Source organism: Hyaena hyaena, unplaced genomic scaffold (genome assembly GCF_003009895.1).
Source record: "Hyaena hyaena isolate Hyena2069 unplaced genomic scaffold, ASM300989v1 scaffold_93, whole genome shotgun sequence".
Lineage (NCBI taxonomy): Eukaryota > Metazoa > Chordata > Mammalia > Carnivora > Hyaenidae > Hyaena > Hyaena hyaena.
The window spans coordinates 292,150-318,096 of record NW_024080724.1 but is presented as its reverse complement, the minus strand read 5'-3'; the positions used below and the strand labels follow the sequence as shown (position 1 = coordinate 318,096).

Here is a 25,947-nt window from a genome sequence, read left to right as displayed (position 1 = left end):
TGTGCCCGGGTCCTGGCCCTGAAGCAGACTTTTCTGCCGTTGACTATCTGCTTGAGTCTCTTGCTCCATGGTTCTCCACCAATGGCCTCTGTTCCAGCCTTAGGCCACAAGCTCAGCCTCCACCAGCCCTGTGTATGACAGGTGTCACCAACCTGAGGGTGGTCGTCCTCTGGAGGCCTAGTCCAAACACAGATGCTGGCCTTCGCTGCAGAGTTTCTGATTCGGTAGGTCTGGAGTAGAGCATGAGAATTTGTAGCTCTGGGTTCGCAGGTGATGGTGCTGCTGCTGGTCCGGGAGCCACACTTTGAGAACCACCAGTGTTGTGGTGAAGCACATGGGCTGTGGGGCTTGAACCCAGGCCATCCAGGTCCCAGTCTCATCTCTGTCACGTCCCAGCTGTGTGAACCAGTGCCTCTGTACCTCAGTCTCCTCATCTGTAAAACAGAGATAATGGTGACCCCTGCCTAACTAGGTTGCCGTGAGCATGAAATGGCCCAACCCAGGTCCCACTTACATACGGTAAGCATTCGGTGAATATATCCGTGTCCTTGGATGCTATCACAAATTACCGCAAGTTGAGTGGCTTAAAATCACAGCAATTTATTCTCGTAAAGTTCTGGAGGGGAGAAGTCCAAAATCAAGGTGTGTGCAGGGCCGCACCCCCTTTGGAGGCTCTAGGGAAGGATCCTCCTTTGCCTCTTCCAGCTTCTGGTGGCTGGGGGCGTTCCTTGATCCCTCCGTGGTCACACTGTCTCCTACGTTTTGTCTGTCAAATCTCCCCTGTGTGTCTCTCATAAAGACACTTGTCATGGATTTAAGGCACACCTGGGTAATCTAGGCTGATCTCTTCATTTAAAGATCCTTAATTTAAATATATCTGCAAAAGACCCTTCTTCCTGATAAGGTTACATTCACAGGTCCCGAGGACTAGGCCATGGACAACCTTTGTGGAGAGCCATCATTCCGCCTACTACTGTGAACGTGGCTACTATGATGATTCTTATATTCTTCTTATTATTATTAGGTTGTTGTTTCTTCCAGCAGCTGCAGTTGGGCCTGACCCCAGCTTCCTGTCCTGGGGTGGTGGTGGGGGGGTGCTTGGGTGGATGCTAAGCCCATTTCCAGGTTCCAGCTCCTCTCTGCCGGCCTCGTGTTACCCAAACCATTCGCAGGCTAGGGCAGAAGTTCTCTTATGATGTGACACTGGTCATATTACAGGGCCCCAGAGTGTTCCGATTTTGTTAATCTGAGGAAAATAGCACTCTCAGCCCCCAGACACCTGTCTGGAGGCCTCTGTCCATGTTAACCGCTCCTTATAGCAGAGAGGACTGCACTGGGCAAAGCATTTTCCCATCAGAGCCACGTGGGGCCCTCACTGTAACCTAGTGAAGGAGGCTGTATCACCCTGTTTGCAGGTGAGAAAACAGGGACCCAGAAGGAAAGCTGCTCAAAGCTACTTTTCATGGCAATTACAATTTTCTCTCTTTGAGAGAGAAAAGAAAGCTTATGTCATTGATGATGATAGCGATGGCCATACCCCAATGTGCTTTATTAAAGGTCTGCTTTTGCTAGGCCCTCAGCTCAGGATTTTATGTCTGTTATCTCAGGTCATTCTCAAAACTCTTCCCTGCAGCAGGTGGCGTTCTTCCTGTGTTACGCATTTAGAAGCAGAGGTTCAGGCAGGGGAAGCGTTTTGTCCAAAGTTGCACAGCTTTTTAAATGCAGAGCTGGGATTTGAAGCCAGAGCTGTCTTTCTCGCCAACACCATTCTGCTTGAAGAGCCCTCTCCCAGCACTGAAACTATGTCCGGTCAGCCAAGGTGAGGGCTGTGGCTTCCCAGTGGCCAGCGGACCTGGAGTCGCTGACCCTCCCAGATCTGCTGAGAGGAGGAAGCGCACGAGAGCCTGTCTCTGGCTGGCAGCAGAGCCCTGTTCCTGGGAGCTGGTGGGAGATGGTGTGCTGCTGCTGAGAGCCATGGGGAGGGGCTGTCAGGGCAATGGGGGCAGAGAGGCAGATGGACCAAGGTCACCATGTGCTAAGCAGTCAGCGTGTGCTCCTGGAGTGGGTCAGACTCGGATTGAAGGGACATTCCTGGAAGGGAGCAGATGGACCCTCAATGCCTCACATCCCCCAGATGAGGGTTTAAAGCCACCTGTTCTGGGACCCGAGAGCTATGTGCCCTTGGGCAAGTTATTTAACTTCTCTCTGCCTCTATCCCTGCATCTGTGGGTTGGGCACAGGAAGGATGAGGTTGTGAAGAACTCAGGGGCTGTGGATGAGTACTACCTGGGTGCTTGTGCCACGTCACCAGCCCCGGCCGTGCATGGCCCACCTGAATTGAAATCTCTGGGAGTGAGGCATGGGGGGTAGTAGTTTTGGCCATTCTGCTGTTCAGCCAGAGCTGAGAGCTGCCATGCTGGTAACGCACTTGGGCCCAGGACACAGTTAGGGCTCAGTACACGTGAGCCCGTGCTACACATGCACTCGTACATTCCTGAAACTGACATTTATTGGGCACCCGCCTGTGCCAGGGCCTGTGCCATGTGTCACCTGTACGGGTCAGCTGTTCGTGGAGCAACCATTTCTAGCATTGCTTCTAAGAAAATGAGTCAGTTGGTTTCGGTGCTCTGTGAAAGCATGACCCAAATCGGACATTCTGAGAAGGTTTTTTACTGACAAAGGGGAGAATACGGAAAATGTACCCACATTAGAGAAACCTAAATGCTGTGTGGAGGAAGTGTAGTCGGACGCCTCCAAACCTTTAAAGAGGTAGATGGGGAAGGAAGAGTGGGCTTCAGACTCTCCGTGGGGCCCCAGGCCCCATGTCTTGCCTTGCAGTGCATCGTGAATGTCCGTGACGTGGAAGGGTTTTGATGGTGGGTTTTTGTTGGTTGGTTGGTGGTTGGTTGGTTTTTGGCTATAGAACCTTCTTCCAATGTGGCTGCAACTGGAACCGAATAACAAATGAAGTCTGAGTTGCTTTGGTGCAAGTGTGCATATGAGGGTAGGTGAGTTTGTGCAAATGTGGGTCAGCGTGTGAGAGAGTATCCATAGACGAATGTGTGTGTGAGTACACGAGTGTGTGTCTGACTGCATGAGTGTGTATTCCGGATGAGTGTGGTGGGTGGAGGTGTCACAGCGTGTGCGTGTGTGCATGTGAACGTGTGTGTATGAACATATGCATTGGTGTGTGTGAGTGTGCTTGTGGGTGTGTCAACAGGTGAGCATGTGTTGTATGTGTATGTGTGCCCATGTGGCTGTATCCATGTGCATCAGGAGCCCAGCAGGCAGGCGCCTTCTCCTTCACCTCCTGTCTCCCGCGGTGCATCGCCTCCCCTGGGCCCCAGCCCTGGGCCTGGCAAATGCAGTTTGAAACCTTCTGGTCCAGATATCTACACTAACCCTGCCTGGCCTCCAGCCGCTGGTTCTTTGTCCCCTTCTAGTGCTGAACCTGGCAGTTTTCAGGGTTGCCGAGCGCCCACTTCCAGCAGGCCGATGCATGTTCCCAGCCGGTGCCCCTCCTGTGCTCCGACAGGCCCCTTCACCTCGGTGCCCGTTTTCCATGAGTTTTCCTCGCAGTGCCCTGAGCCCATCCTCCAGAGCTGCCTGCCGGGAGTGATGACTCACTGCAGTTGATGTCATCCTAGAGATTCAAGGCCCTCATCCCACTCAAAGAGCCTTTGTTCCCCAAATGGAAAAGGAGGTCCATAAATTGAAGAGAGTTGACTAGAAAACTCTTCCCAGATGCTCAAGCCTGCCCACACCTGCCGGCCTTCGTGCGCCACCTGGTGCACGTGGGCCCTGGCATGGCTCAGTACCCAGCTTTCTGGATCAAGTTTGGAAAAGGGGGCGAAGGAGGAGTCTGAAGGCAGGACCCTCACTGCAGCAAGATAGCAGGACCCACTGCATGCTTCCTGGGCTTACACATGGCTTCTGCACTGGAGCCCATGTCTGCTTAGTCTGAGGGGGTAGTGTGCACATGTGTGTGTGCACGCGTGAGCGTGCGTGCGCGCGCCCGTGCGTGCGTGTGTGTGTGTAAGAGGTGGTAGGGAGCAGACCTGGGTCATAGAGTGAGCGAGTCATAATATACTCTCTCCAGACTAAACTCTTCAGTCCCTTAGTTGCTGGGCCCACTTATCCAATTATATTATAAATTCTTTAATGGTTAACGGTTGCGGGCTGGCTGGCGAGAGCATGGGAGTCCGGGCCCAGAGTCAGCCAGTGGGTCCTGAGCTTTCAGATGCACTAGGCCTCTGCCAGGCACAGCCCTCACCATGTTGTCCAACCTCACGATCACTCTGTGAGCCAGCCTCTGTTCCTGCCCCACCATACAGCTCAGTGGCTTCCACAGGGTCACACACAGGTTAGTGGCAGATTCAGGACTCAAGCCCAGGTTGGCTGCTAGTAAAGCCTGAGGGTGGTGGGGGGTTACCCTCACCTGTGGCTACCGACTGGGGGAGGGCATCAGACTTACCCAGGCTAGACTCTGGAAGACACGGAGCCCACAGGGCCGGGCCAGAGGGGCAGACTCCTGGGTGACTCTGACGTGTGGCCAGGGCTAAACCTTCATACTATGCTATACCACCCATCCTGATTTGAATCCTGATGTTAGTCATTTGTTATCCTCATGGCCTTAGAATGGTCATTAACGTCTCCGAGCCTCAGTTTAATAACCTGTAAAATGGGGATAATGACATTATCTATCTCATAGAGAATCAGTAGGAAGATGAAACGATTCATGGAAAGTCTGTTGAACAGTGCCTGTCATGCAGCGAGCCCACAGTAAATCTTAGCTGCTGACATGCTTCCTTCTTGTCCTCATTCTTGTCCAGGCTCTGCTGGCACTGGGGGCTGAGATGGGTCCGCGTGGTCTATGCCCATGTGTAGTCATATCAGAGAGGGAAGGGAGCTCACCACCAGCGTGCAGAGAGATGCGGGTGTTTGGGTGGAGGGATGGTAGGGACTGTGAGGACACAGGGGTGTGCAGGTGCACCTGGAGGGGTCCCAAGGGCAGCCTGGGAGGCCGTGGGCTGTAATGGGCAGAGCCCAGTAATGAGTCTTCAGTGCTGACTCCTGCACTAGGGCTTCAAGTAAGTTACTTTCCTTCTCTAGGGCTTGATTTCCTCCTCTTTGAAATGAGAGAATGATCACTGCCTTGCTTCCATTCTGGTGGGGACTCAGGTGAGGGGATGCTTTGGAAGTCAGTACAGGTACTGGGTGCTGGGTGCTGGGTGGGGGACGGCTTCTCCTTCCTGCTGGTGGGTGGGGTGGCCAAGCCACAGTGCCCATACCTCGCCCGTCTCTGCCCACATCCAGGCATCTTTAAAGCCATCCCTCTCTCAGTTTAGGCCAAAGGCCTGAGAGAGCAAGAAAGCAAGAGACAGAGAGAGAGAGAGAGAGAGAGAGAGGAGAGCTCACACAGTAACTTCATTGAGCATGAAAATTCCTATGCTATATATGAAAACCGGAAAAGGGAAGGAGGCGTTCTAAGTTTACATGTAGAAAAATGCTCCTCTGTAATTCAGAAAAATGAGGTCTTTGATTGTTGCCAAGCCCAGGTCTCCTTTCTAAGTTGAACCAGGACTTTTTGCCCTGTAGGAAAATGGGTTCTTTTTCTAAGACATGCGTTGGGTGGCAGGTTTTTCTAAGAAGCTCTTACGACTTTGCTGGGTGCAGGTGGATCCCATGCAGCGTGAATTCTGTCGTGCCTCTTTTCCTTCGGGAGGGGAGTCAGGTGGAGCCGGGGGCCTCCGTGGGCTCTGGCTTGGGTGGGGCGATACTTCCTCACAGGCAGAGTTGTAACATTTTCCTGGGCACAGTGCTCCACGCCTCGGGCCAGACTGTGCTGCCCAATGACCAAGATGTCTGCGGGGAGGGCTGGGTTTGGTCCTGCTCCCTATTGTGGTCATTCCTTCCAGGCCTGAAGGCTGCGGGCTGGAGGAATGGACAGTTAAGAGTGGTTAGAAAAAGTGGGGAATAGGCGGGAGACAAGAAGGATGCAGAATCAGAGACTCGCAGACCTGGCAGGGGCCTCTGGAGGCCATCAGCCTGAGGCTCAGAGAGGTGAAGAGATTGCTCAAGATTATACATTGAGCTACTGGCAGTCTGCCTCCCAGGCTGGCCATTTCCCCCGTCCAACGCTTCTGAGGCCATGATGCAAAAGTCAAGGCCGACTTGTGTGTGGTCCCAGAGTGCAGAGCAGGGCCCAGCCAGGTGGGTGCAAGCTAAGGGAGGCATGCCCGGGTCCATCAGGAGAAAGAGTTCTGAAGACTAAAGATTGTCCAGCAGTGGTCAGGGTTGTCACAAGCGGGATGGGCTAACTCCATGGTAGTGGATATGTGCACACAGAGACCTTGCACAGGACAGGGCATATGGCCTTTTGGTGGCCCTGTAGTGGAGGACACTCCTTCTCTGGGTGGTGAGCTGTGCTCTTCCTGCAGAGAGTCTGTGGCTTGCCGAACTCCCAGCCCCCCGTCTCTCTCGGGAAGTCAGAGGAAGGGAAGCCACAGGGCAGGAGGTCTGATCTGATAACCCAGAGTCCTCAGGGGCCCTGTCCCTGTAGGAGCATCCAAAGGGAAGGGAAAGAGCGGTCCTGAGAGGATGCAAGAACGTCTGCCTCCCAGGCAGGATGGCCTGAGAAGGAGCAAGATAGGGGATGCTTGGTTCTCAGAGGCTCCCCGGTTTCTGCTGCTGGAGCAAAGGAGGTATTGGAGAAGTCCTCTCTCCCCTGGGCTGGGTGCAGGGAAATCCAGGCCAGAGGGGCCCCGCTGGGGTTCCCGGGGTGGTCACCCCCACTTTACCTGCTTATTGTTGCCTACTGGCTCCAGCCCCAATAGGGGGCAGGGAGAAGGATCCTCTGCACCCTCCTGAGCCCTGCATCCAGTGGATACACCAATCAGCTTGAAGGAGTCCTGAGTCCCCATTCAAGCTGAATAAAGTGTTCTGTGGGTCTTCACAGGCACAGGTGGAAATGAGAGATGTGGGGAGGGAGCACCTTTGGCTTTCCCGGGCAGCATAGGAGGCAGTTCTAGGCCTGGTTTGACCACAGCAACCTGTGTGACCTCAGACCTGCTCTCTTGGGACCCTCTCAGATCTATTGTTGGGATCCCCATTCTCCCAGTTTCCCCAGACCCAGGTGGTGTCCCTCACAGCTGTAACCTAGGAAGCCTTCCTTGGGTTTCATGGAGACGCAGTTCTCCGTGTGGCCACCAGGCGTCGCTGCCATGCACGATCCTGGGGTGTCTTCAGCCTCCCTCCCGGTCTGGCTTGTCTGCAGCCCTCATTGACCTGGAGCCAGAGGAACGCTCCTTAGCTCCTTCCGGCCTTAAATGCTAACAAGTGCGAGCGCTGGGCTCAGGTCCCAGATGATCATCTGTGAGATGGAGCTTTGCGAAGCCAAATACAGTTCCCCAGGGAAGCAAAGCTCCAAAGCCCAGGCTAGTCCTGGGCACTGCTTCAGCACCCCACAGATGGAAGGGCTGAAGCAGCCCATTACACAGAAAGAGAAACTGAGGTTAGACTGGGGAAGAGAAATTCCAGATGCCCTAGAGTCTGTGGCTGTGAGGAAGGGAGGGAAGGGCTCCCGTTCTTCACCTCCTCTGGCCAGGTTGCTGTCATCTGTGCGGAAGGAAAACCTGAACCCTGCCCTGTTTGTTTCTTCTTTGCTAGGAATCTGCCCTGGTTTCCATGGAAACTGGCTTTGGACCCCTGAGAGGAAAGTTGCACCCTGCAGTGACTGTTCAGATTTTCCTCTGCCTGGTCCATCTCTAAAGCTGTCTGATCCCCCCTCCTGTGCCCTTGGGAGGGGCCGCCCCCAGCTGTCCTCAGGAGGCTAGGCCAAGGAACGGAGGAGAGAGAGGCCTCTGTGCATCTGTCTTTCCCCTTTCATCAGGCCGCGGCCCAGAGTGCCTGCTCTGTGCCCTGATTTGAGTAGAGGAGGGATTGGTGCATGTGATTCTGTGTAGCGGGTGAGAGGAGGTCTCAGTGTCTTAGCGTACTGCTGAGCGCTTAGATGACTCAGCTGTGAGAAGATGGGAAATAGAAGGAACGACATGACCAGAGACAGCAGGGAAGAGAGAGAATGAAGAAACGAAGCATAGGTTGTCTTCAGTGTAATTTTGACTTGATCTTGAAGGCACTAGGGAGCCATTGAAGGCTTTGGAGCTTGTAAGTAGCATGAATGGGTGATGGCTAACCAAGGCAGCTAGATCATGAGCTTCTTGAGCACCTGCACTCTAGATTCACCGTCATATCCCCAGTGGCACACAGGCAGAATTGGGGGCTTTATAAATGTTATCAATCCATGAATTGGAAAAGTGGGCTGAAACCTCCATCCTACATGAAGCCATCCCTATGCATTGATGAAGGAAGAGATCAAGACTGAAGTCAGAATCAGCCCTGGGAAGTATTTTGAAGGCAGCAAAGATACCTGGAATGCGTCAGAATGGCTCTGGCTCTGAGAGCCCATCTTGTCTAACTGCTTGCTGTGCACACAGGAGCACGGGGACCAGGGAGGGGACCAGCTTGCCCAGGAGCACAGGTGGAGTCACTGGCAGAGCTTGCAATCAGCTTCGAGCTCTGCCTCCCCACCTGGGCCTCGTCTGTGCTCAGAGGGCTCCCTGGCCCCACAGACCTAACCCCGTGGAATTGAGGCAGAGCTTGTGTCTCCAGTAGATGAATGAGCCCACAGTGAGGTCCTATTAGATGTGCAGCCTGAGCCTCATCTCACTAACCTTAACCAGGGCCTTAGACTCTGAACCTGGGCTTCCTGGGTGCTAAGCATTTTAGGTATATTATTTCACTCAAGACACAGCTGTTCTATGAGATAGATACTGTTATCTGTGGAGCAGTGTGGCCCCCTCCCACGAAGGGACCCACAGCTCCTGAGGCCAGAGAGTTCCAGGATCAGCTCCCCCCTCTGCCTCCTCTGCACTTGCCCCCCCCCCCCAGGAAGGTGGGATGTCTTCCCACCAGCTGTGATCCCCACACCCTCCTGCTTCCCGGCCCAGCACAGAGCCATCCCAGGACAAGCCTATGGACCAAGTTACTGGGCCTGTTTGTCTTGGCTCCCTGGCTTCTCTTCCCCTCCCTGGTGGCCACCAGAGCAGGTGGCCCTCCTTGCAGAAGCCAAGGGGAAATGAGCCAGCAGGCCCAGCGCGGCCCTGAGCGGGGGTCACTCCAGGCCAGGGGTCGCTCCCCACCACGCCACGCCGTGGGACGCTGTGTTGGGAGGGAGGGAGGTAGGGGTTGCTGAGAGCAGAGCTGGACTGAACTTGGGCTTCCTGTAGCTTGTAGCTTGGCTCCCTCTATGGCTGACCCAGTGGAAACAAGGCCCATCGCCAGGCCCCTGCACACTTGTCTTCCTTCGCGCAGCTGGGGCCTGGGCAGCAGGGGCCTGGGCAGCGGGAGGCCAGGGGCGATCAGGAAGGGCTCGCATTGCAGACTTTGCTTTTTGCTAAGCTTACACCGTTCATGTCCAATAGGATCCCCGGTCGCTACCATTTGCTGAGCATTTGCAATTCCCACCCTTCGTTTTGTCGGATCCCCACATGTGAGGTGGCTGAGTGTCCCCACATCACCGCTAAGTCACCCACCCAGAGGCTGCCCACTTGGTAAATGGCAGAGGCTGGCTGGGAACCCAGCTCTGTCCAATGCCAATTACTCCCCTCCGCAGGTGGCTTCCTCTGCCCCCTCTCCAGCTGGCCACCCAACTGCCAGGCCCGGAAGGGGCTGGGGCAGGGCAGAATCACACCCCACTCTGTCTGTCCCTCCTTGCTCGCTGCACGTCTGCTACTTCCTGGCTGTGACTCATAGTCACAGAGCTCCCTACCTGACCATCCGTTTTCCTATCTATAAAACAAGGAGGTTGGATGGATTTGCAATTGTTTTTTTTAAAGCAGGATTCTTTTGGGACTAAAGAGTTTCCAGAATGGCCACGTGGGAGTCTGGGCTGTACCGGCCATGGCAGCTCAGGGCTGGTTGGAACAGGCTTCCTGGCCCTTCTACCTCTGCCCCCAGGTCCCCTGAACCCCCACTTGTCCCTGAAGCTCTCGGGACACCACTTGGAAACAAGCCAGTTTGAGAGGCTGGATGAGAGGCTCTGGCCCATTTACTCCCCGTGGAAGGGCACATTGTCCAGACCTGGACCATTCGGCCAGAAAGGGGCTTCTCTTCTTCTCAGTAGGGGGGAGATTAGACCGGAGGAAGAGCTTTACACCAGGCTCTGGAAGAAGAAAGCAGAGCGGTCAGCAGGGCGCTCCTGGTTTTGTTTTGTTTTTATCTTTAAACCCTGGAGGGGAGAAAAGAAATCCCAGTGGGGCGTTTGCTTTCATTTCTATGTCTTTTCTTTTCACTCTTTCCCCTCCCCCTTTTCTTTCTGAGCAAAGACAGGCATCTGAGGGAGGAAACGCAGGAAGAAAAGGTTTTATAATTTCTAAAAGGGGATGGAAGGAGTTAATGTCTTTACAATATGCAAATGTCTTTTTCACACCATGTAGATGGTATAAAATTTCAAAAAGTACAAAAAAGTATCAAGAGAAAAGAAAGTGTCTTCTTGCTCCTCACCCGCCAGCTCCCTTCCCTGGAGACAACCTCTGGTCCCAGTGTGGTGTGTATCCTTCTAGAGATAGCCTAATATATATTTTAAAACATATGTATTTATATGGCAAATACATATTAATATATGCATTTCCAACTGCTGATGATTCTGTTCTGCACCCCTTTTTTGGGGTCTGTTTCTACTTAATGCATCTTGTTGATTGTTTCATATCAGTACCTAAGGAATCACCCTTTTCAAGGCTGCATGGTGCATCAAAACTGATTATGTAGCCATTCCCAAAGACAGTTAGATACATTTTAAACAATGCTGCCGTGAACATTCTTGTGCATGCTTTATGTTTCACGTATGGAACTTCATCGTTTGGGAAAAAATCCATAGAAGTATAACTTCTGGATCAAAGAGTCCATGTTCACTTCTAATTTTGATACATATTGTCAGAGCGCCTCCCACAGACATTAGACCAATTGCTGGTCCTAACAGCCACGCGCGAGCTAGAGATGGCCTCTTCCCTTGCACTCCTGCCCACTCGGGTACTTCCAGACATTCTGATGCTTGCCAAGCGGAGAGAGAAAATGGCATCTCTTCGTAGCCTTAACTTGTATTTCTCTCATTCTGAGTGAGCGTTGAGTATCTTCTCAGAGGTTGAAGAGCCGTTTTCATTTGTTTTTTACAGTGGCAAGAATTTCCTGTCTTTCCACTTGGTTGTGGTTCTCTTATGGATTCGAATATCTGTTCTGTTTATTAGGTAACTAGATTGTTGTCTGTGGTATATGTGGCAAATATTTTTGCCCAGTTGCAGGTTTTATTAGATATTGTGGGATTTTTTTTTTTTTTTTGGCTATGCAAAACTTTAAGAATTTCTTTGCCTCTAAATTTAGCCAGATTTATCAGCCTTTTCATTTATGCCTTCTGGGGTTTCTCCTACTTAACATTAATTCCTGTTTTAATGCAGGTTGCAAACTGGAAAGGAAAAGCCTTGGGTTGAGGGTCAGATCTGAGCTCGTAGCCAACAGCCTGCTTTCCTCCTTTAATCTCAGTTTCACCTTTTGTAAAATGAGGGGGTTGATTTTAGTCATGCAGTCATTTATTTGTGCATTCATTCATTCACTCATCAGAATTAGGCTGGAGACTGGGAACACAGAGATGGATGGTGTGGTCCTTGTCCTCACTGTCTAATGGGGAGAGACACAGTGACCCAACAGTGACGTGCAGTGTGCTGCGAACTATGATGGAGGACCCCAGCGTCTAATGCAGCCTCCAGAGGGGGAGGGGGAGGGTGCAGGCGCTGAAACAAGGGATTTCGGGGAAGGTGAACCTGGGGCTGAGTCTTGCAGGAAGAGAAGGAGTTTTGGCAGAATAGCTGAGCCGGGAAAGATGGTGTGGGCGGCAGAGGGAAAGGCACTGGCTGGGGAGGGGGAGGACCGCAACAACACGGGACCCTCCAGGGCTGTGTCAGGGCAGGCTGGGGAGGAGTGCAGCTGTGTCCAGACCACAGAGCTTTCCGGAGCCAGGAGGCAGCAGCCTGAGCCGCAGGTACACGGCTGAGGGCCCTGGGTGGCCGGAGTAGCCTTCTCAGCGGGGCGCCAACATGGTCACATTTGGTCTTTTGTTGAGGATGCGTGATTGTTTTCACTAAAATATTGTGAAATAGTTTCCATGACGTGTTCTACAAAGATTACTACAATGAATGCTTCTTTTGAGTATTGCTTAGTTAAAGAAGTAAACATTATCTCTATAGTTGAAAAGCCCCATGGACTGCTCCCATTTCGCATCTCCCTCCCTCCCCTGAATGCTGGTAAGAATATGCTGCTGGTGGGCACATCAGATGGCACAGGGCATCTTAAATGGTCTCACCACACATACAACGGTACTTATGTGATGTTGATGGAGGTTCTAGTGAAAGCTGATAGATACACATATATACGTGTGTGTGTGTGTGTGTGTGTGTATTGCAATGTAGAAATGTATCAAATCAACACATTATAGATCTTAAGCTTATACAATGTTATATGTCTTTTATGTCCTGATTTTAAACATCTGCACTTCAGAGAACATTTTCGCAGCATCCCATGAAGTTGCAGGTGTACATCCCCACATCATCCAATAACTCCACTCACAGGTGGAGTGGCCTGCCCACGAGAGCATGGGGAGATGTGTCGAAGGAAGTCGATAGCAGTAGTGTTTTAAGAGCGATGAAAATCTCCCTTCCCATCAGCAGAAGAGTAAGCTACTGTGTGCAGGCTCATTTATACCACAGAGTACTGCTGTCAAAATATGTAGAATACTCTGGTGAAAATATGAGATCCACAGCCGCTTGCATCAACAAAGATCAGCCTTAGAAATACAATATTGAGGTGAGCCTGGTGAAGTTGGTTCAGTTGGTGAAGCATCCAACTCTTTTTTTTTTTTTTTTTTTTTACAAATAGTTTATTGTCAAGTTGGTTTCCATATAACACCCAGTGCTCATCCCCACAAGTGCCCTCCTCCATGCACATCTCCCCCCTTCCCCCCCATACCCATCAGTCCTCAGTTTGTTCTCAGCATTCAAGAGTCTCTCATGGTTTGCCTCCCTCCCTCTCCCCCACTATTTCCCCCCTTCTTCTCCCCCATGGTCCTCCGCTAAGTTCCTCCTAATCCTCCTATACGTGCAAACATAATGATATTTGTCATTCTCTGCCTGACTTATTTCGCTCAGCATAACACCCTCAAGGTCCATCCATGTTGCTACACATGGCCAGATTTCATTGTTTCTCATTGCCATGTAGTATATCATTGTATAGATAAACCACATCTTCTTGATTCATTCGTCTGTTGATGTACACTTAGGCTCTTTCCATGTTTTGGCTATTGTTGAGAGTGCTGCTATGAACATTGGGGTACCTGTGCTCCTATGCGTCAACATTTCTATATCCCTTGGGTAAATTCCTAGCAGTGCTATTGCTGGGTCATAGGGGAGTTCTATTGTTAATTTTTTGAGGAGCCTTCACACTGTTTTCCAGAGGGACTGTAGCATCCAACTCTTGATATCGACTCAGGTCATGATCTAACCGTTTGTGAGATCGAGCCCCGCATCGTGCTCTGTGTTGATATCGTGGAATCTGCTTGGGATTCTGTCTGTCCCTCTCTCTCTGCCCCTCCCCTCCTCAAAATAAACAAATAAAACATTTAAAAAATACGATTTGGGGTGGGGAAAAAAGTGTCAGGGGGATACATGCAGCAGGCCAACATTGATGTGAGGTTTAGAGACATGCACAGTGGCTCTGCATTCTGTCACAGGCATACACATGCTCATGTAGCAAACATGGAAAGACATTCATGGGGATATACACACTACAGCCCTCAAAGAGGCTGTGTTTGGGGGTGTGGCCAGCAGAATAGGATTGGAGAGTGTGTGAGAGCTTCTGCTGAATCTATTTTTTTTTTTAAATTTAATGTTTATTCCCTTTTGAGAGACCTGAGTGAGATCAGTGAGGGGCCGAAAGAGAGGGAGACACAGAATCAGAAGCAGGGTCCAGGCTCTGAGCTGTCAGCACAGAGCCTGACATGGGGCTTAAACCCACGAACTGCAAGATCATGACCTGAGCCGAAGTCAGCTGCCTAACCAACTGAGCCACCCAGGCACCCCTGAATCAATACTTTCTTAAGAAGAGTGGTGGACACATGCCTATTCCTCATACTATTCCTCAGACATTATTTTAATAATATATTCTGTTCAACCCAGTACTTCCCCTAATTATCATTTCAACATATAATCAATATACACTTTATTAATGAGGCATCTTTCCTAATTAAGACTTTTTCCAAACTACGTCTTTGAAATCTAGTTTGTATATTACACTGATGGCACAGGTCAGTTGGTATGGCCTGCATTTCAGGTGCCCAACAGCCACACTTGTGATGGCCGCCATATTGGACGGTGTGGTGTTCACACATCTCAGGTAGGGACTGTATCAGGGGACCTCTGAGATTCCTTTCTGAACCTGAGAGTCAACAATGATGATGATGTTAATAATTCCCAGCGTTGACTGAGCATGTGCCCGCACCTCATACTATCTCATTCAATCCTCTCAGGCAGTTACTCCCTTTCAAAATGCTGGCAAGACATCTGCAACTATGTGGATGGAACTGGAGGGTATTATGCTAAGTGAAATGAGTCAGTCAGAGAAAGACAATTATATGACTTCACTCATATGTGGAATTTAAGATACAAAACAGATGAACATAAGGGAAGGGAAGCAAAAATAATGTAAAAATGGGGAGGGGGCAAAACATAAGAGACTCTCAAATAGAGAAAACAGACTGAGCCTGTTTCAGATTCTGTGTCTCCTTCTCTCTCTGACCCTCCCCTGCTCACGCTGTCTCTCTCTCTCTCTCTCTTTCCTAGAAATAAATAAAACATTACAAAAATTTTTTAAATCCATAAATAATAAAATGATGGCAAGTCATAAATACATCAAATTGACCACTTTAACATTTAATATGTGTCTCATACTATTATTTATGCTTTTTGGTATGTCCTCACTATTTCATAGTAATTCTGTGACTCATGCACACACACGCGCACACACAGGCAGGCTAGCTGCTGACTTTGTGCGGCCTTCTCTGGGGGTGCTGGGGGTGGGGCACTGGAGTCAGGGCATCTCTTTATCTCCCATCCTCCAGCAAAGTTTGGGTTTTCCTGGACCACCCGGAGTCGCAGTTGCTGCTAAAGGGTCATTGGCACCGCAGCCCAATTACCCCCAGACCCTCGGGGAGGGAGCCCCCACCATGTTATGAGACTGAGGCAGCCAACCAACCTGGGGTCAGGCCAGTCATGGCTTGAAACATCTCCCACTTTTACTGTGTAACTCAGGAGTCACTCCATCTGCCCAAGGCGGGTTCTTGTGTAGGATGTGGGAATGGCGGTCAATCCCTAAGGCTGCAGTGAGGACTAAGTAAAATCCCATATGAAAAACCCGGTCCTGTATATATTCTGTATGGGGAGTTCAGGGACACAGAGGCAGGGCGTCCGGATGCCCCTCCCGCCCCCCCCCCCCCCCCCCCCCCCCCCCCCCCCCCCCCCCCCCCCCCCCCCCCCCCCCCCCCCCCCCCCCCCCCCCCCCCCCCCCCCCCCCCCCCCCCCCCCCNCCCCCCCCCCCCGCCCCGTGCCTGCCTTCTCCCCACACCCCATCTCGGCCTCCTTTCTCCCTGTCAGCACAGCAATAACCCCTGCTGGTCAACCTCTCAGTCTTGCTGAGTGGATGCAGTAAAAGGAAAGAGTAGTGAATGTTTAATGCACTGCCGCCCTATTTACCAGGGGTACATGTGGTGTCATTTCATCATTTTCATGGGGCCCGTATCGTAGAGGGAGACCCAGCCTTGGAGCAGTGCAATGACTCACCCAAGGTCACACAGCCAGTTAGTTCAGTTAGACAGGGCCAAGTTGTAAACTGAAAGGCAGGCTCGATTTGTCAGATGGGGCTTTACTTGTGGTGCCCTTGAATGGCTTGGGTCTTCTGTGGACACAAACCCAAGTCCTCTGCGGTCACTCAGCCTCTCGGGGTCCTCTGGCCTTTGGCCATAGTCACCGGGTGTCTGCTCTGGCTCTTGTCTCTGGGGTAGGACCCTGCTCCATTCTGGCCCTCCCTCACTCCAGTCTTCCTCACGGGGCTGAATTCTCAGAGTGTGGCTTCACTTCTGAGGCCAGAGGGTCCTGCATGTCCATTGTCCTGCCTGCAGGGGTCCTGCTACCGGTCCCTGAGACCTGCCTCCCTGTCTCATTGCTGGCATGGTGGGCTTCTCCTCAGGAGCCGGTGGGTGTCCCCTCAGGAGCCGGTGCGCGTCCCCGGAGCCAACCGGAAGCCTGCTCCCAGCGCACCCCGGCTGCTGAGCCTGGGGCCTTTCCCAGCCGCCACAGTGCGGGGTAGGAGCCCAGACTTAGGTCAGGTGCTCTGGCTTTGAAGCCCGAGGGAACTTACCTTGGGCACATTTGTTAACTTCTCTTGGAAGTAAAATGAGGCTAACCGCGTCTCCCCTCACAGAGTTGTGAGGGTAAAGTGAGCTAATGTGTGAAGAGTTAGTTCAGAGCGGGGTCGGGCACAGAATGAAAGCTCAGGGAATGTCCACGATGATGGTGGTGACGACGATGACCACTACAATGAGGAGGATAATGATGTGAATTTCATTGCCCTGAGGTCTGGGAACACTTCACCCTGTCCCTGCTTGTGCCCCACATCCTGGGACACTTCAGCAGTAGACCTCATTCCAAACAAACAAAACAAACTTATCCAGTTTTAGAGAAGGACATGAGGAACAGTCTTTAAGTTGATGGGAGAACATTATACATTCTAGGAATATTCTAGGAGATATTTTTCAAAGGTTTCCAAACTGCAGGTCAGGACCTTTCAGTGGTTAATGAAATCAATGTAGTGGGTTCTTGCCAGCATGCTTTTAATAAAATAAGAGAGGAGAAGACTTCTAAACAGAGGAAACAGCATTGCAGGTATATGTCTATTGAAAGGAGCATATTGTGTTTGCAATGTAAATGCATTTCTTATTGTGGGTCATTGTCAAAAACAGTTTGAAAGCCAGTAGTTAAGGAACTACAGTGGGGGTCCTGAGGAATCCCATTTCACTCGTGACTTTTTATTTCTTCGTTTCCACACCTGGTAGAATATGTGTGTGAGGCATGGCCTCTGTCTCCTTCCCTGCAGAACCCGTTTCCCAGGGCCCCCTGGACCTCACGGAGCTCATCGGTGTCCCCCTGCCCTCATCTGTGTCCTTTGTGACGGGCTATGGTGGCTTCCCAGCCTACAGCTTCGGGCCCGGTGCCAACGTCGGCCGCCCGGCCAGGACCCTCATCCCACCCACCTTCTTCAGGGACTTTGCCATCAGCGTCACGGTGAAGCCCAGCAGCGCCGCAGGCGGTGTGCTCTTTGCCATCACGGATGCCTTCCAGAAGGTCATCTACTTGGGCCTGCGGCTCTCTGGCGTGGAGGATGGCCGCCAGCGCATCATCCTCTACTACACGGAGCCAGGCTCCCACGTGTCCCATGAGGCCGCCGCCTTCCTGGTGCCCGTGATGACCCACAGGTGGAGCCGCTTTGCAGTGATCGTCCAGGGCGAGGAAGTGACCCTCTTCGTGGATTGCGAGGAACACAGCCACGTCCCCTTCCAGCGGTCCTCCCAGGCCTTGGCTTTCGAGCCCAGTGCAGGCATCTTCGTGGGCAACGCAGGAGCCACAGGGCTGGAGAGATTCATCGTGAGTCCGAGCCCCACAGATCAGAGAGGCCACTGGGCGCTGTGCAATAAACACAAGCAACTATCCTTGTTAGTTATTTTTAAAAATAGTTTTTAATGTTTATTCTGAGAGAGAGAGAGAGATTGCAAATGGGAGAGGGGCAGAGAGAGAGGAGAGAGAGAGTCCCAAGCAGGCTCTGCCCTGTCAGCACAGAGCCTGATGCGGGGCTCGAACTCATGAAACCGTGAGATCATGACCTGTGTGGAGATTGAGTCGGACGCTTAACCGACTGAGCCATTCAGGTGCCCCTCTTGTTATTATCCTATCCTTATAGCCTCAAGGAGGTGTGCGTGCATGTGTGAGTGTGTGTGTGTGTATGTGTGCGTGTGTAGTGCAGAGGGTACTAGTCCTGGAACCCCAGACCTAGATTCCAGTCCTAAGTTTCCAGTTTAGCCTGATGACTTCAGACTGTGGATTCTTTGGGTTTTCTTATCTGTATTCTAGGGTAAGAAGACCTATGCTATGGAGTTGTAGGGTTAAGTGAGATAGCCTGAGTGGAAGCTCTTTGTGCATTTTTAAAAATTTTTTATTTATTTTATTTTTGAGAGAGAGAGCACAAGCCGAGGAGGGGCAAAGAGAGAGAGAGACACAGAATCCGAAGCAGGCTCCAGGCTCTGAGCTGTCAGCGCAGAGCCTGATGCAGGGCTCAAATTCACGAACCGTGAGATTATGACCTGAGCTGAAGTTGGATGCCTAACTGACTGAACCACCCAGGTGCCCCTCTTTGTGCATTAAAAAATTTATTTTAGGGGCGCCTGGGTGGCTTAGTCGGTTGGGCGTCCGACTTTCGCTTAGGTCATGATCTCGCGGTTCGTGGGTTCGAGCCCCGCGTCGGGCTCTGTGCTGGCTGCCAGCTCAGAGCCTGGAGCCTGTTTCAGTCTGTGACTCCCTCTCTCTCTGACCCTCCCCTGTTCACGCTGTCTCTCTCTCTCTCCTAGAGATAAGTGAAAATATTTAAAGGAAGAAAAAGAAAAAAAAATTTATTTTAATGTTTATTCATTTTTTGAGAGAGAGAGAGAGAGCATGAGTGTAGGAGGAGCAGAAAGAGAGGGAGACACAGAATCTGAAGGAGGTTCCAGGCTCTGAGCTATCAGCACAGACCCCGATGCAGGGCTCAAACTCATGAACCACGAAATCATGACCTGAGCAGAAGTCAGATGCTTATCCGACCGAGCCACCCAGGAGCCCCTCTTTGTGCATGTTTTAGGCATTAGAAAAAGAGGAAGGCTTATTATTCCTTCAGTGATTTTACCTTTGGGGAGGGACAGCAGTTGCATTTAAGTGATTTCTGCAAAGGTAGAATAAGCTAGAACGCCAGAGTGACAGGTCGTTTCTCTCTCTCCCTTTAGACAATGTGCCCTGAGAAAATAGCAGAAAATTGACTTTCTCGTCAGAATGGGCTTTTATGGGGGCGCCTGGGTGGCTTAGTCGGTTAAGCGTCCGACTTTCACTTAGGTCATGATCTCATGGCTCGTGGGTTCGAGCCCCGCGTCGGGCTCTGTGCTGACTGCCAGCTCAGAGCCTGGAGCCTATTTCAGTCTGTGACTCCCTCTCTCTCTGACCCTCCCCTGCTCACGCTGTCTCTCTCTCTCTTAGAAATAAATAAAAATATTAAAAAAAAAAAAAAAGAATGGGCTTTTATGAATACACCATTCTAAGGAAAATCCCTAAGTTATCATAGTCATGCATTTAGCCCGCACCCATGCTTCCTGATACCCCATCTACCTGGTAGACGACGGTACCACGTGGCAGAGCTCGGGTGTATTTGTAGTGCGTGGGGACGCAGTGAGGGAATCTTAAGAAGCAAAACCCAATTATAGTTTTTCAACAATGACTTTGGGAGCATCGTGGAGAATGAGCTGTCAGGTGGGGAGAGAGGAGGCAGGAGGCTGGCTGGCCACTCTTCACAGGAGGCCTTCCAGCCAAGAAGCTTCAAGCTCCAGGGGAAGATGCTCTGGGAGAGGGGAGACCCACATCTTAGGGGTCTCCTGCAGACAGGCTGGGGACCTGGGACCACATAGGGGGCTGCCATGTCAGCGAGTGCTTTGAACACGGCACCCCTCAGGGGCCTCTCCAGGTAGTGGGACCCATACTACACTGGCCCAGGGAGAGTCCCCCTAAAGGCGAGTGCGCCAAGAGGTGGCTGGCTCCACTGTCACGGCCACAGGCAGCACCTTCCCCCACCCATCCTTCCACCTGGCCTTCTCCGGTACAGAGCAATCATGTTTCCACTAGCGGTCACGCTGTAGATGTACAAGTGGTGGCTTCTGACCCTCTGCTTTTCCCCAGGGCTCCATCCAGCAGCTCACTGTCCACCCTGACCCCAGGACCCCTGAGGAGCTATGTGAAGCCGAAGAGCCCTCGGTGAGCCCCCATCCCCTCCCCCCCCCACCCCCTGTAGCCAGCCGGCCAGGGGTTGGGCGCCCAGGCAGTTCCTCTTCCTCAACATCATGGAGTCTCTAAATTCTCTCAACTTGTCAAGCTCTGCCTCAAGTCCTATTTTGGCTTTTCTTTTTAAGAGCTTCAGCCATCTCTTTTGTAGGGGGAGGGGGGAGGTTGTGTCTCTCCTAAGGTGTTAGGTTTTTCTGTGGCTGCGGCAGTCAGTGGCCTGGTTTCCAGACTTCCTCCCAGAAAAGGGTGTCAGGATTCTAAAATCAAAGTTAAAAATCAGATTTAAAACTCGAAGACACGAGTGTAAATTCCTATAAAACTGAGCCTAAATTTAGCTTTTGTGCTTGGCAAATGAATCAGTTCCTAAGCTGGGGGTGGAATGGTAGGGAGGGAAAAGAGATGGCGCTCCTCTTCTGCGTGCCTGCCCCCCGACACCCCCCATGCTGATGTACTGAATCCCCTGCTAGGCGACAGTCCTGGGGGTGCTGGAAATAAAGGGAGACACTGGCAGCGGTCTCTGTCCTCCAGCTGCTCACACACACACAGGCTCCAATGCAGTGACAGAGCTGAGGGTGACTGGAGCACCAGGGAGGTCCCCAAACCCAGGCTCTCTGGGTTGGGTGGGGGTGGGGGCATGAAGGTGAAAGAAGAGGGACCTGAGTAGGTGAGGGAGGAGCTGATGCCTGACCAAGGACAAGCCAGTGTTTGCCAGATGAAGAAGAAAAGGCATTTCAGGCAAAAGCCATAGCTTGATGCAAAAAGTCAGAGGTAAACAAAGCATTCTTAGAACTTCTGTTTCTCTTTGGGTGCTGTCAACCTCAAAGCAAAGCCTAAGTTGATTTCATTCATTTAGAAACAGGGTGGGAAGTCAGAGACGGAATTGGCCCTGTAAGAATGCCTGTGCTCCCTGAGGCCATTGTCCTGGCCTGACATTCAGATAAAGCCGGGAGCAGGAAAACCGTAGGTATATCCATTCCTTCTCTGCAGTGCTGTTAGTACTGGAAAAGTAGAAGCAACCCCAGCTTCTGAGAATAAGGCATTATTTACAAAATGACGGCCCCCAGTCCCTGTGGCTGACATTAGAAGGCTAATTAGGAAGATGAGGTAGCAACAGGAAGACATTCTCAAAATGTCACTGTTCTCCAATGTAATTCCGTCATTCTGGGGACAGCCATGCAAATGGAAGGGCCTTTGATAGAGATTGAAGGGGCCTGGACAAAATGAAAAGTAGGTGTGTTAGAGGCTGGCAGTGATTGTAGTTTTTTGTTTGTGTGGGCAATAAAATGTGGAAGGAACAGCTAAAAGAGCCAAGCCTGTGCACTGTACACATGCTCTCTCTCAATTCCACTCTGTCTCTGTCCTTTCCCCTCTTACACACACACACACACACACACACACACACACACACACACACACACAGTTTCTCTGTGACTTTCCCACTTGTCACCTGCCTGCCCTGTGCCCGGCATGATTTATCTCCATACAGGGCTCGGGAGAGGCCAGTGGGCTTCAGGAGACAGATGGAGTAGCTGAGATCTTAGAAGCTGTCACCTACACTCAAGCCCCGGTGAGTACTGACTGCTATGCCATCCCTTCTTGGTCAGCTTTTAGGGGCTGAGTGCCCAGAGCCCCAGGTCTGACATCTCTGTTCTTAGATCTATGACTTCCGTTGTCAGCTTATCTGGGCAGGTCAGGAAAGTAGACACCGAGGGCATTTTGCCAAATCTCCAGCACACTGGAATGTCAGTTATCTCCTGGAGGACTGTCCCAAGGCAAATACTGTGTTCTGCTGCCTCCTAGCCCCGTGAACTTAGGGAACTCCTTCAGCCTCTCTGAGCCTCAGCAACTCTTCCACAGAGTCCTACTCAGAGTGCTGCCTCCTGGGGTTGCTGTGAGGGTCAGAGGAAGCAGTGCAGGCCCAGGTCTCAGCCCGGTGTCTGGCCGGAGGGAAGTGGCCCTGAATGGGAGATGACGTAGCATTTGCTCCAGGCTCTGGGCTGTGCGAGAAGCTGGGGGCCCCCACTCCTGTGAGATGCATAGTCTTCCCAGGAGCTCCCTTCTGGCCCCATGGGAAAGGCAGCCATCCTCCCGGTGACTGGGCCTCCTCCCTCCTGGGAACGCACCCTGTGGCCTAGACAAGGAAGTGGTTTTGAAAGCACTGAGTCAGACCATACAGACAGCAGGAACCCATTTTTAGTGAAAACAGCCAACAGTGTCTGAGTCATTGAACACAGAGGCCCAGTAATCTCCTCTACCAGTCGGGCACATTCTATAGACTCCTCTCTGATTTAAAAAAAAAAAAAGGCAAGGAGATAGAAATAAGGCAGCGGCTCTAAAATATAGATTATAGACCTGTGGGAACAGAGGTTTGGGTGAAGCAGAATAGAACCGTCATCTGTCAGAGCTGGGGGGCCTTCAAGGCCCCCTCTTTCTGTACATAGGTCTACGGAAAACTACCCTTTGCAGGGCAAACTGAGGTCCAGACAGGGGAGGAGACTGGCCTTTGGTTACCTGGGCAGAGCTGAAGCTAGAGCATGGGTCCCCTGATGCCCATTCCGGGGTCCAGGCCACAACCCTGTGCTTCTGGCCTGGGCACTTTGCAGAGAGAGTCTATCCCCAGGACCACAGCCGGTTCTAGGGCAGCTAAGATGAAGGGTCAAGGGTGCCAGGTAGGCGAGTGGTAGTGGGGAAGGTAGCTAGCTGGTCTGGGTGACATTGAAACCCTCTGTGCCACAGCTCTGGGCCGCCCCGTTGGCATGCCCAAGGCACATGCAGCAGGGCATAGAGGGGTTGTCCTTTGGGCCTTCTGGCCTGATGTGCTACCCCCAGTGCCCCAGTTCATGGCTGGGAGTGAGGCCAACTCAGGTGGGGAGATGCCAGTCACCCCGGTGGCCCTGAGAGAGGGAAAGGAGAGGGGAATGAGGTTTGAGAGCATGAGATGATCATGGGGACAGGGCCTGGTCAGGGAGGGCTTTCTGGTGGAGGAAACATTGGAGCCAGGCAGCTCTCAACAGGGGTAGAGAAAGGGAGGGGACGGAAGAGAGCCAGCATTTGCTGATACCCACCATGGCTCTAGTGCATTTGTATACATGACTTAAGTTAATCCTTGCAAGAACTGTGTAAGGACCCTGGCAGCAGGCGCTCAGGGAGCAGGATGGCCTTGCTAGGCTCATGCAGTGGCGAAGCCAGGACCTGGGGCCACAGTCCTGCATGTGCAGGGCACACGTGGGAGCACTCTGCAGCTGGGAGGAGGTGAGGACTAGATCTCCCAAGTGTCTGGAGTAGAGAAAAGTGACTTGATGGACTCTTGTTTCTAGATTTCCCAGCCCCACTCTCCCCAGTGGTTTTAAGAGAACCGGTGCGTATCAGAGTTTCACCAGGTGTGGTTTCCCTCTGCTGCTCACTGTTTGTTGACCTTGAGTCGGGAACGTTTCCCTGCTCAGTTGAGATGGAGCATGCCTACTTCATAGGCTAACACAAGTTACATGACCCCCGTGCAGCCTAGGCGGGGCTTAGCGCTCAGCAGCCCTCAGTGCCGTGGTGGTGGCTGTCGTTAGTCCTGACTGACAGGCTTCTTGTGCTGGAGTGCCCCGTTCCCCCGGGAGCCCCCTTTCCGCCACCTGCTTCCTGCTTGGCTGTTGACTGGGGCTGCAGGGCGTGCCATACCCCTGTGGCTGCCCTCTGTCCTTCACAGAATTCTCCGGGGTCTGTGGGCCCCGATACTCCCTTGTCTCTTCCTGGTATCGGAATCCCTTTCACAGGCACCTGCACGGCCTTCACTGCCTTTGCCATTTGCAGGGCAGTGTGTTTCCCTTCATTCCTCAGAGGAGGCGTTGAGGCACCCGGGAGTGCAGAGCTCTGTCCCCAGGGCTGCCCAGCCTGGAGGGGGCAGAGCCAGGTCTCCAGCTCGGGTTCAGGGCTGAGGACTGGCTCCGTCAGTCACATCACCATCTCCTGGAAAGGGCTCTGTGGCTCCCTCTATGGCCACTACCCCCAGGAAGGCCACCTCCCCCTCCCACCCAGGACAGCAGGGGGAATTTCCTTCTTCTCTCAGACATTCCCCTCCCGTCTCTGTCTGGCTTCTCTCTTGGAACGAATCTCGCTTTCCTGTCCTCACCCTTTCCAACCTGCCATCCTGCAAGACACAAGCCATGACCAGCGAACTGAATCATGCACTGCCTGAACAGTCAGGGACTTAAAAAGCCAGCCTTCCTCACCTCTTTCCCCATTTAGGGCAGGAGTCCCTGCTATCCCATTCTTCCCCCTGCTAAGTCAAGCTTCTGTTGACACACCTCTCCATTTCTGGAAAGTTCTATCATGCTTAGTTAGAATTAATGTCCCTATGGTTCTCAGCCCTGGCTGTACATCAGAATCACGTGTGTGGCTTGATGGATAGTGGGGGGGTTGGGGGGGGGGACAGTTGTCTCAGGGCTGCACACCTGGACATTCGGATCCAGGGAGTCTGGAGTGAGGTTCCCGAAAGTGTAAAAGCGCTGCAGATGATTCCAGTCCACTGCCAGGACCTCTTTTCCAGCCACACCCGAATGCTCACAGTCTCCCAGGCTCTGTAAACATTTGTACCCCTTCATCCGGGCCCCCATGGTGTGTTTCCCCATCCCGCCCCTCCCCTCCCCTGCCCCACCTGGCTGATTCCTGCTTCTCCTTCAGGATCCATTTCACAGCCCTCATCGGAGCTCCCCTCCTGCACTTGGCCCTCACTTTTTCTGTCCCACGTGTCACAGTCAACCACATTGTGTCTGGGTCTGGGTCTGCCCACAGTCCAACAATTGAAGGGCCGACACTCTGCCTTATTTCTTCATTTCCGGATCCCCTGGGATCAGCTAAGGACCTGGCGCACAGTAGAGCCCCAGGAAATATGTGTGGAATGAGTAACTCTGAGTGTGAATGAGAGGGAGGCTCAGCAAATCCCTACGCTTTTAATATAGTCTTCAGATTCCACAGCCCCATTGCGTCAGAGGCCACGCTGGTTCCACATCCGCGCTCACCCCTGAAAACCAGCAGCCGCCTGTCGGACGCAGGACACCCGGCCTGACCACCGAGGGTCGGCTTACCAGAGTCGTACCCCGCCCTGAGCAGGGCATGGTAGCTGACTTCTTGGGAGTGTGACAGAAGAGGCTTTTGACTTGACCGGCTGGAGTCAGGGATCTCGTACAACCGAACCGTTGCATCTTGAGTACCAGAGCTCAGCCCATTGTTCCGTTGCTGCCCTGGTTCTCATACCCCCCACCCCCTGCTCTGCCTGCCCTGTCCCAAAGCTCAGCTCCCTTACAGAGCAACTGCACTTCCAGCCGCCACACGGACACCATCAGAGAACCGCCGCAGGATGCCCCATACTCTTGGAAGGGAGAAGGGAGCCAGTGCCCGGGACAGGGCTCTCACCACCCGCTGGGTCACCCCTGCAGCTGGGGAAGTGTGGGGAAGACACTTGGCAGTGCTCCCCAGCCTCCCTGGCCGTGGCGCCTGCCTTCTGCTCCCAGCACCCGCCCAGGTCCCGCCTCACTGGGCCGCTGGAGTGCCGCCTCGGTCTCTTGGCCTAAACCGCAACTCGTTCAGCCCTCAAATCCACGCTCCAACTGGTGTCAGGGTGGACTCCTGCAGCACACACTTCTCTTGAGCCTAATATCCCATGAGGGCCCCAGGTGCAAGGCCAAGATTCTCCCCGGAGAGCTGGCCTCCCGATCTCTGCCTCTTCTGGCTC

At 52.5% G+C, this 25,947-nt stretch overlaps 1 protein-coding gene across 1 annotated transcript in view; it reads left to right on the top strand.

The window, feature by feature from the left end:
• Positions 1-25,947, top strand: part of COL15A1 (collagen type XV alpha 1 chain) — a 104,732-nt gene that overhangs the window by 20,293 nt on the left and 58,492 nt on the right. Inside the window, exons 3-5 of the mRNA XM_039234836.1 lie at positions 17,251-17,798; positions 20,127-20,201; positions 21,715-21,795. Of these exons, the coding sequence (XP_039090767.1) occupies positions 17,251-17,798; positions 20,127-20,201; positions 21,715-21,795 (704 nt within the window). The remainder of the gene's footprint in view (positions 1-17,250; positions 17,799-20,126; positions 20,202-21,714; positions 21,796-25,947) is intronic.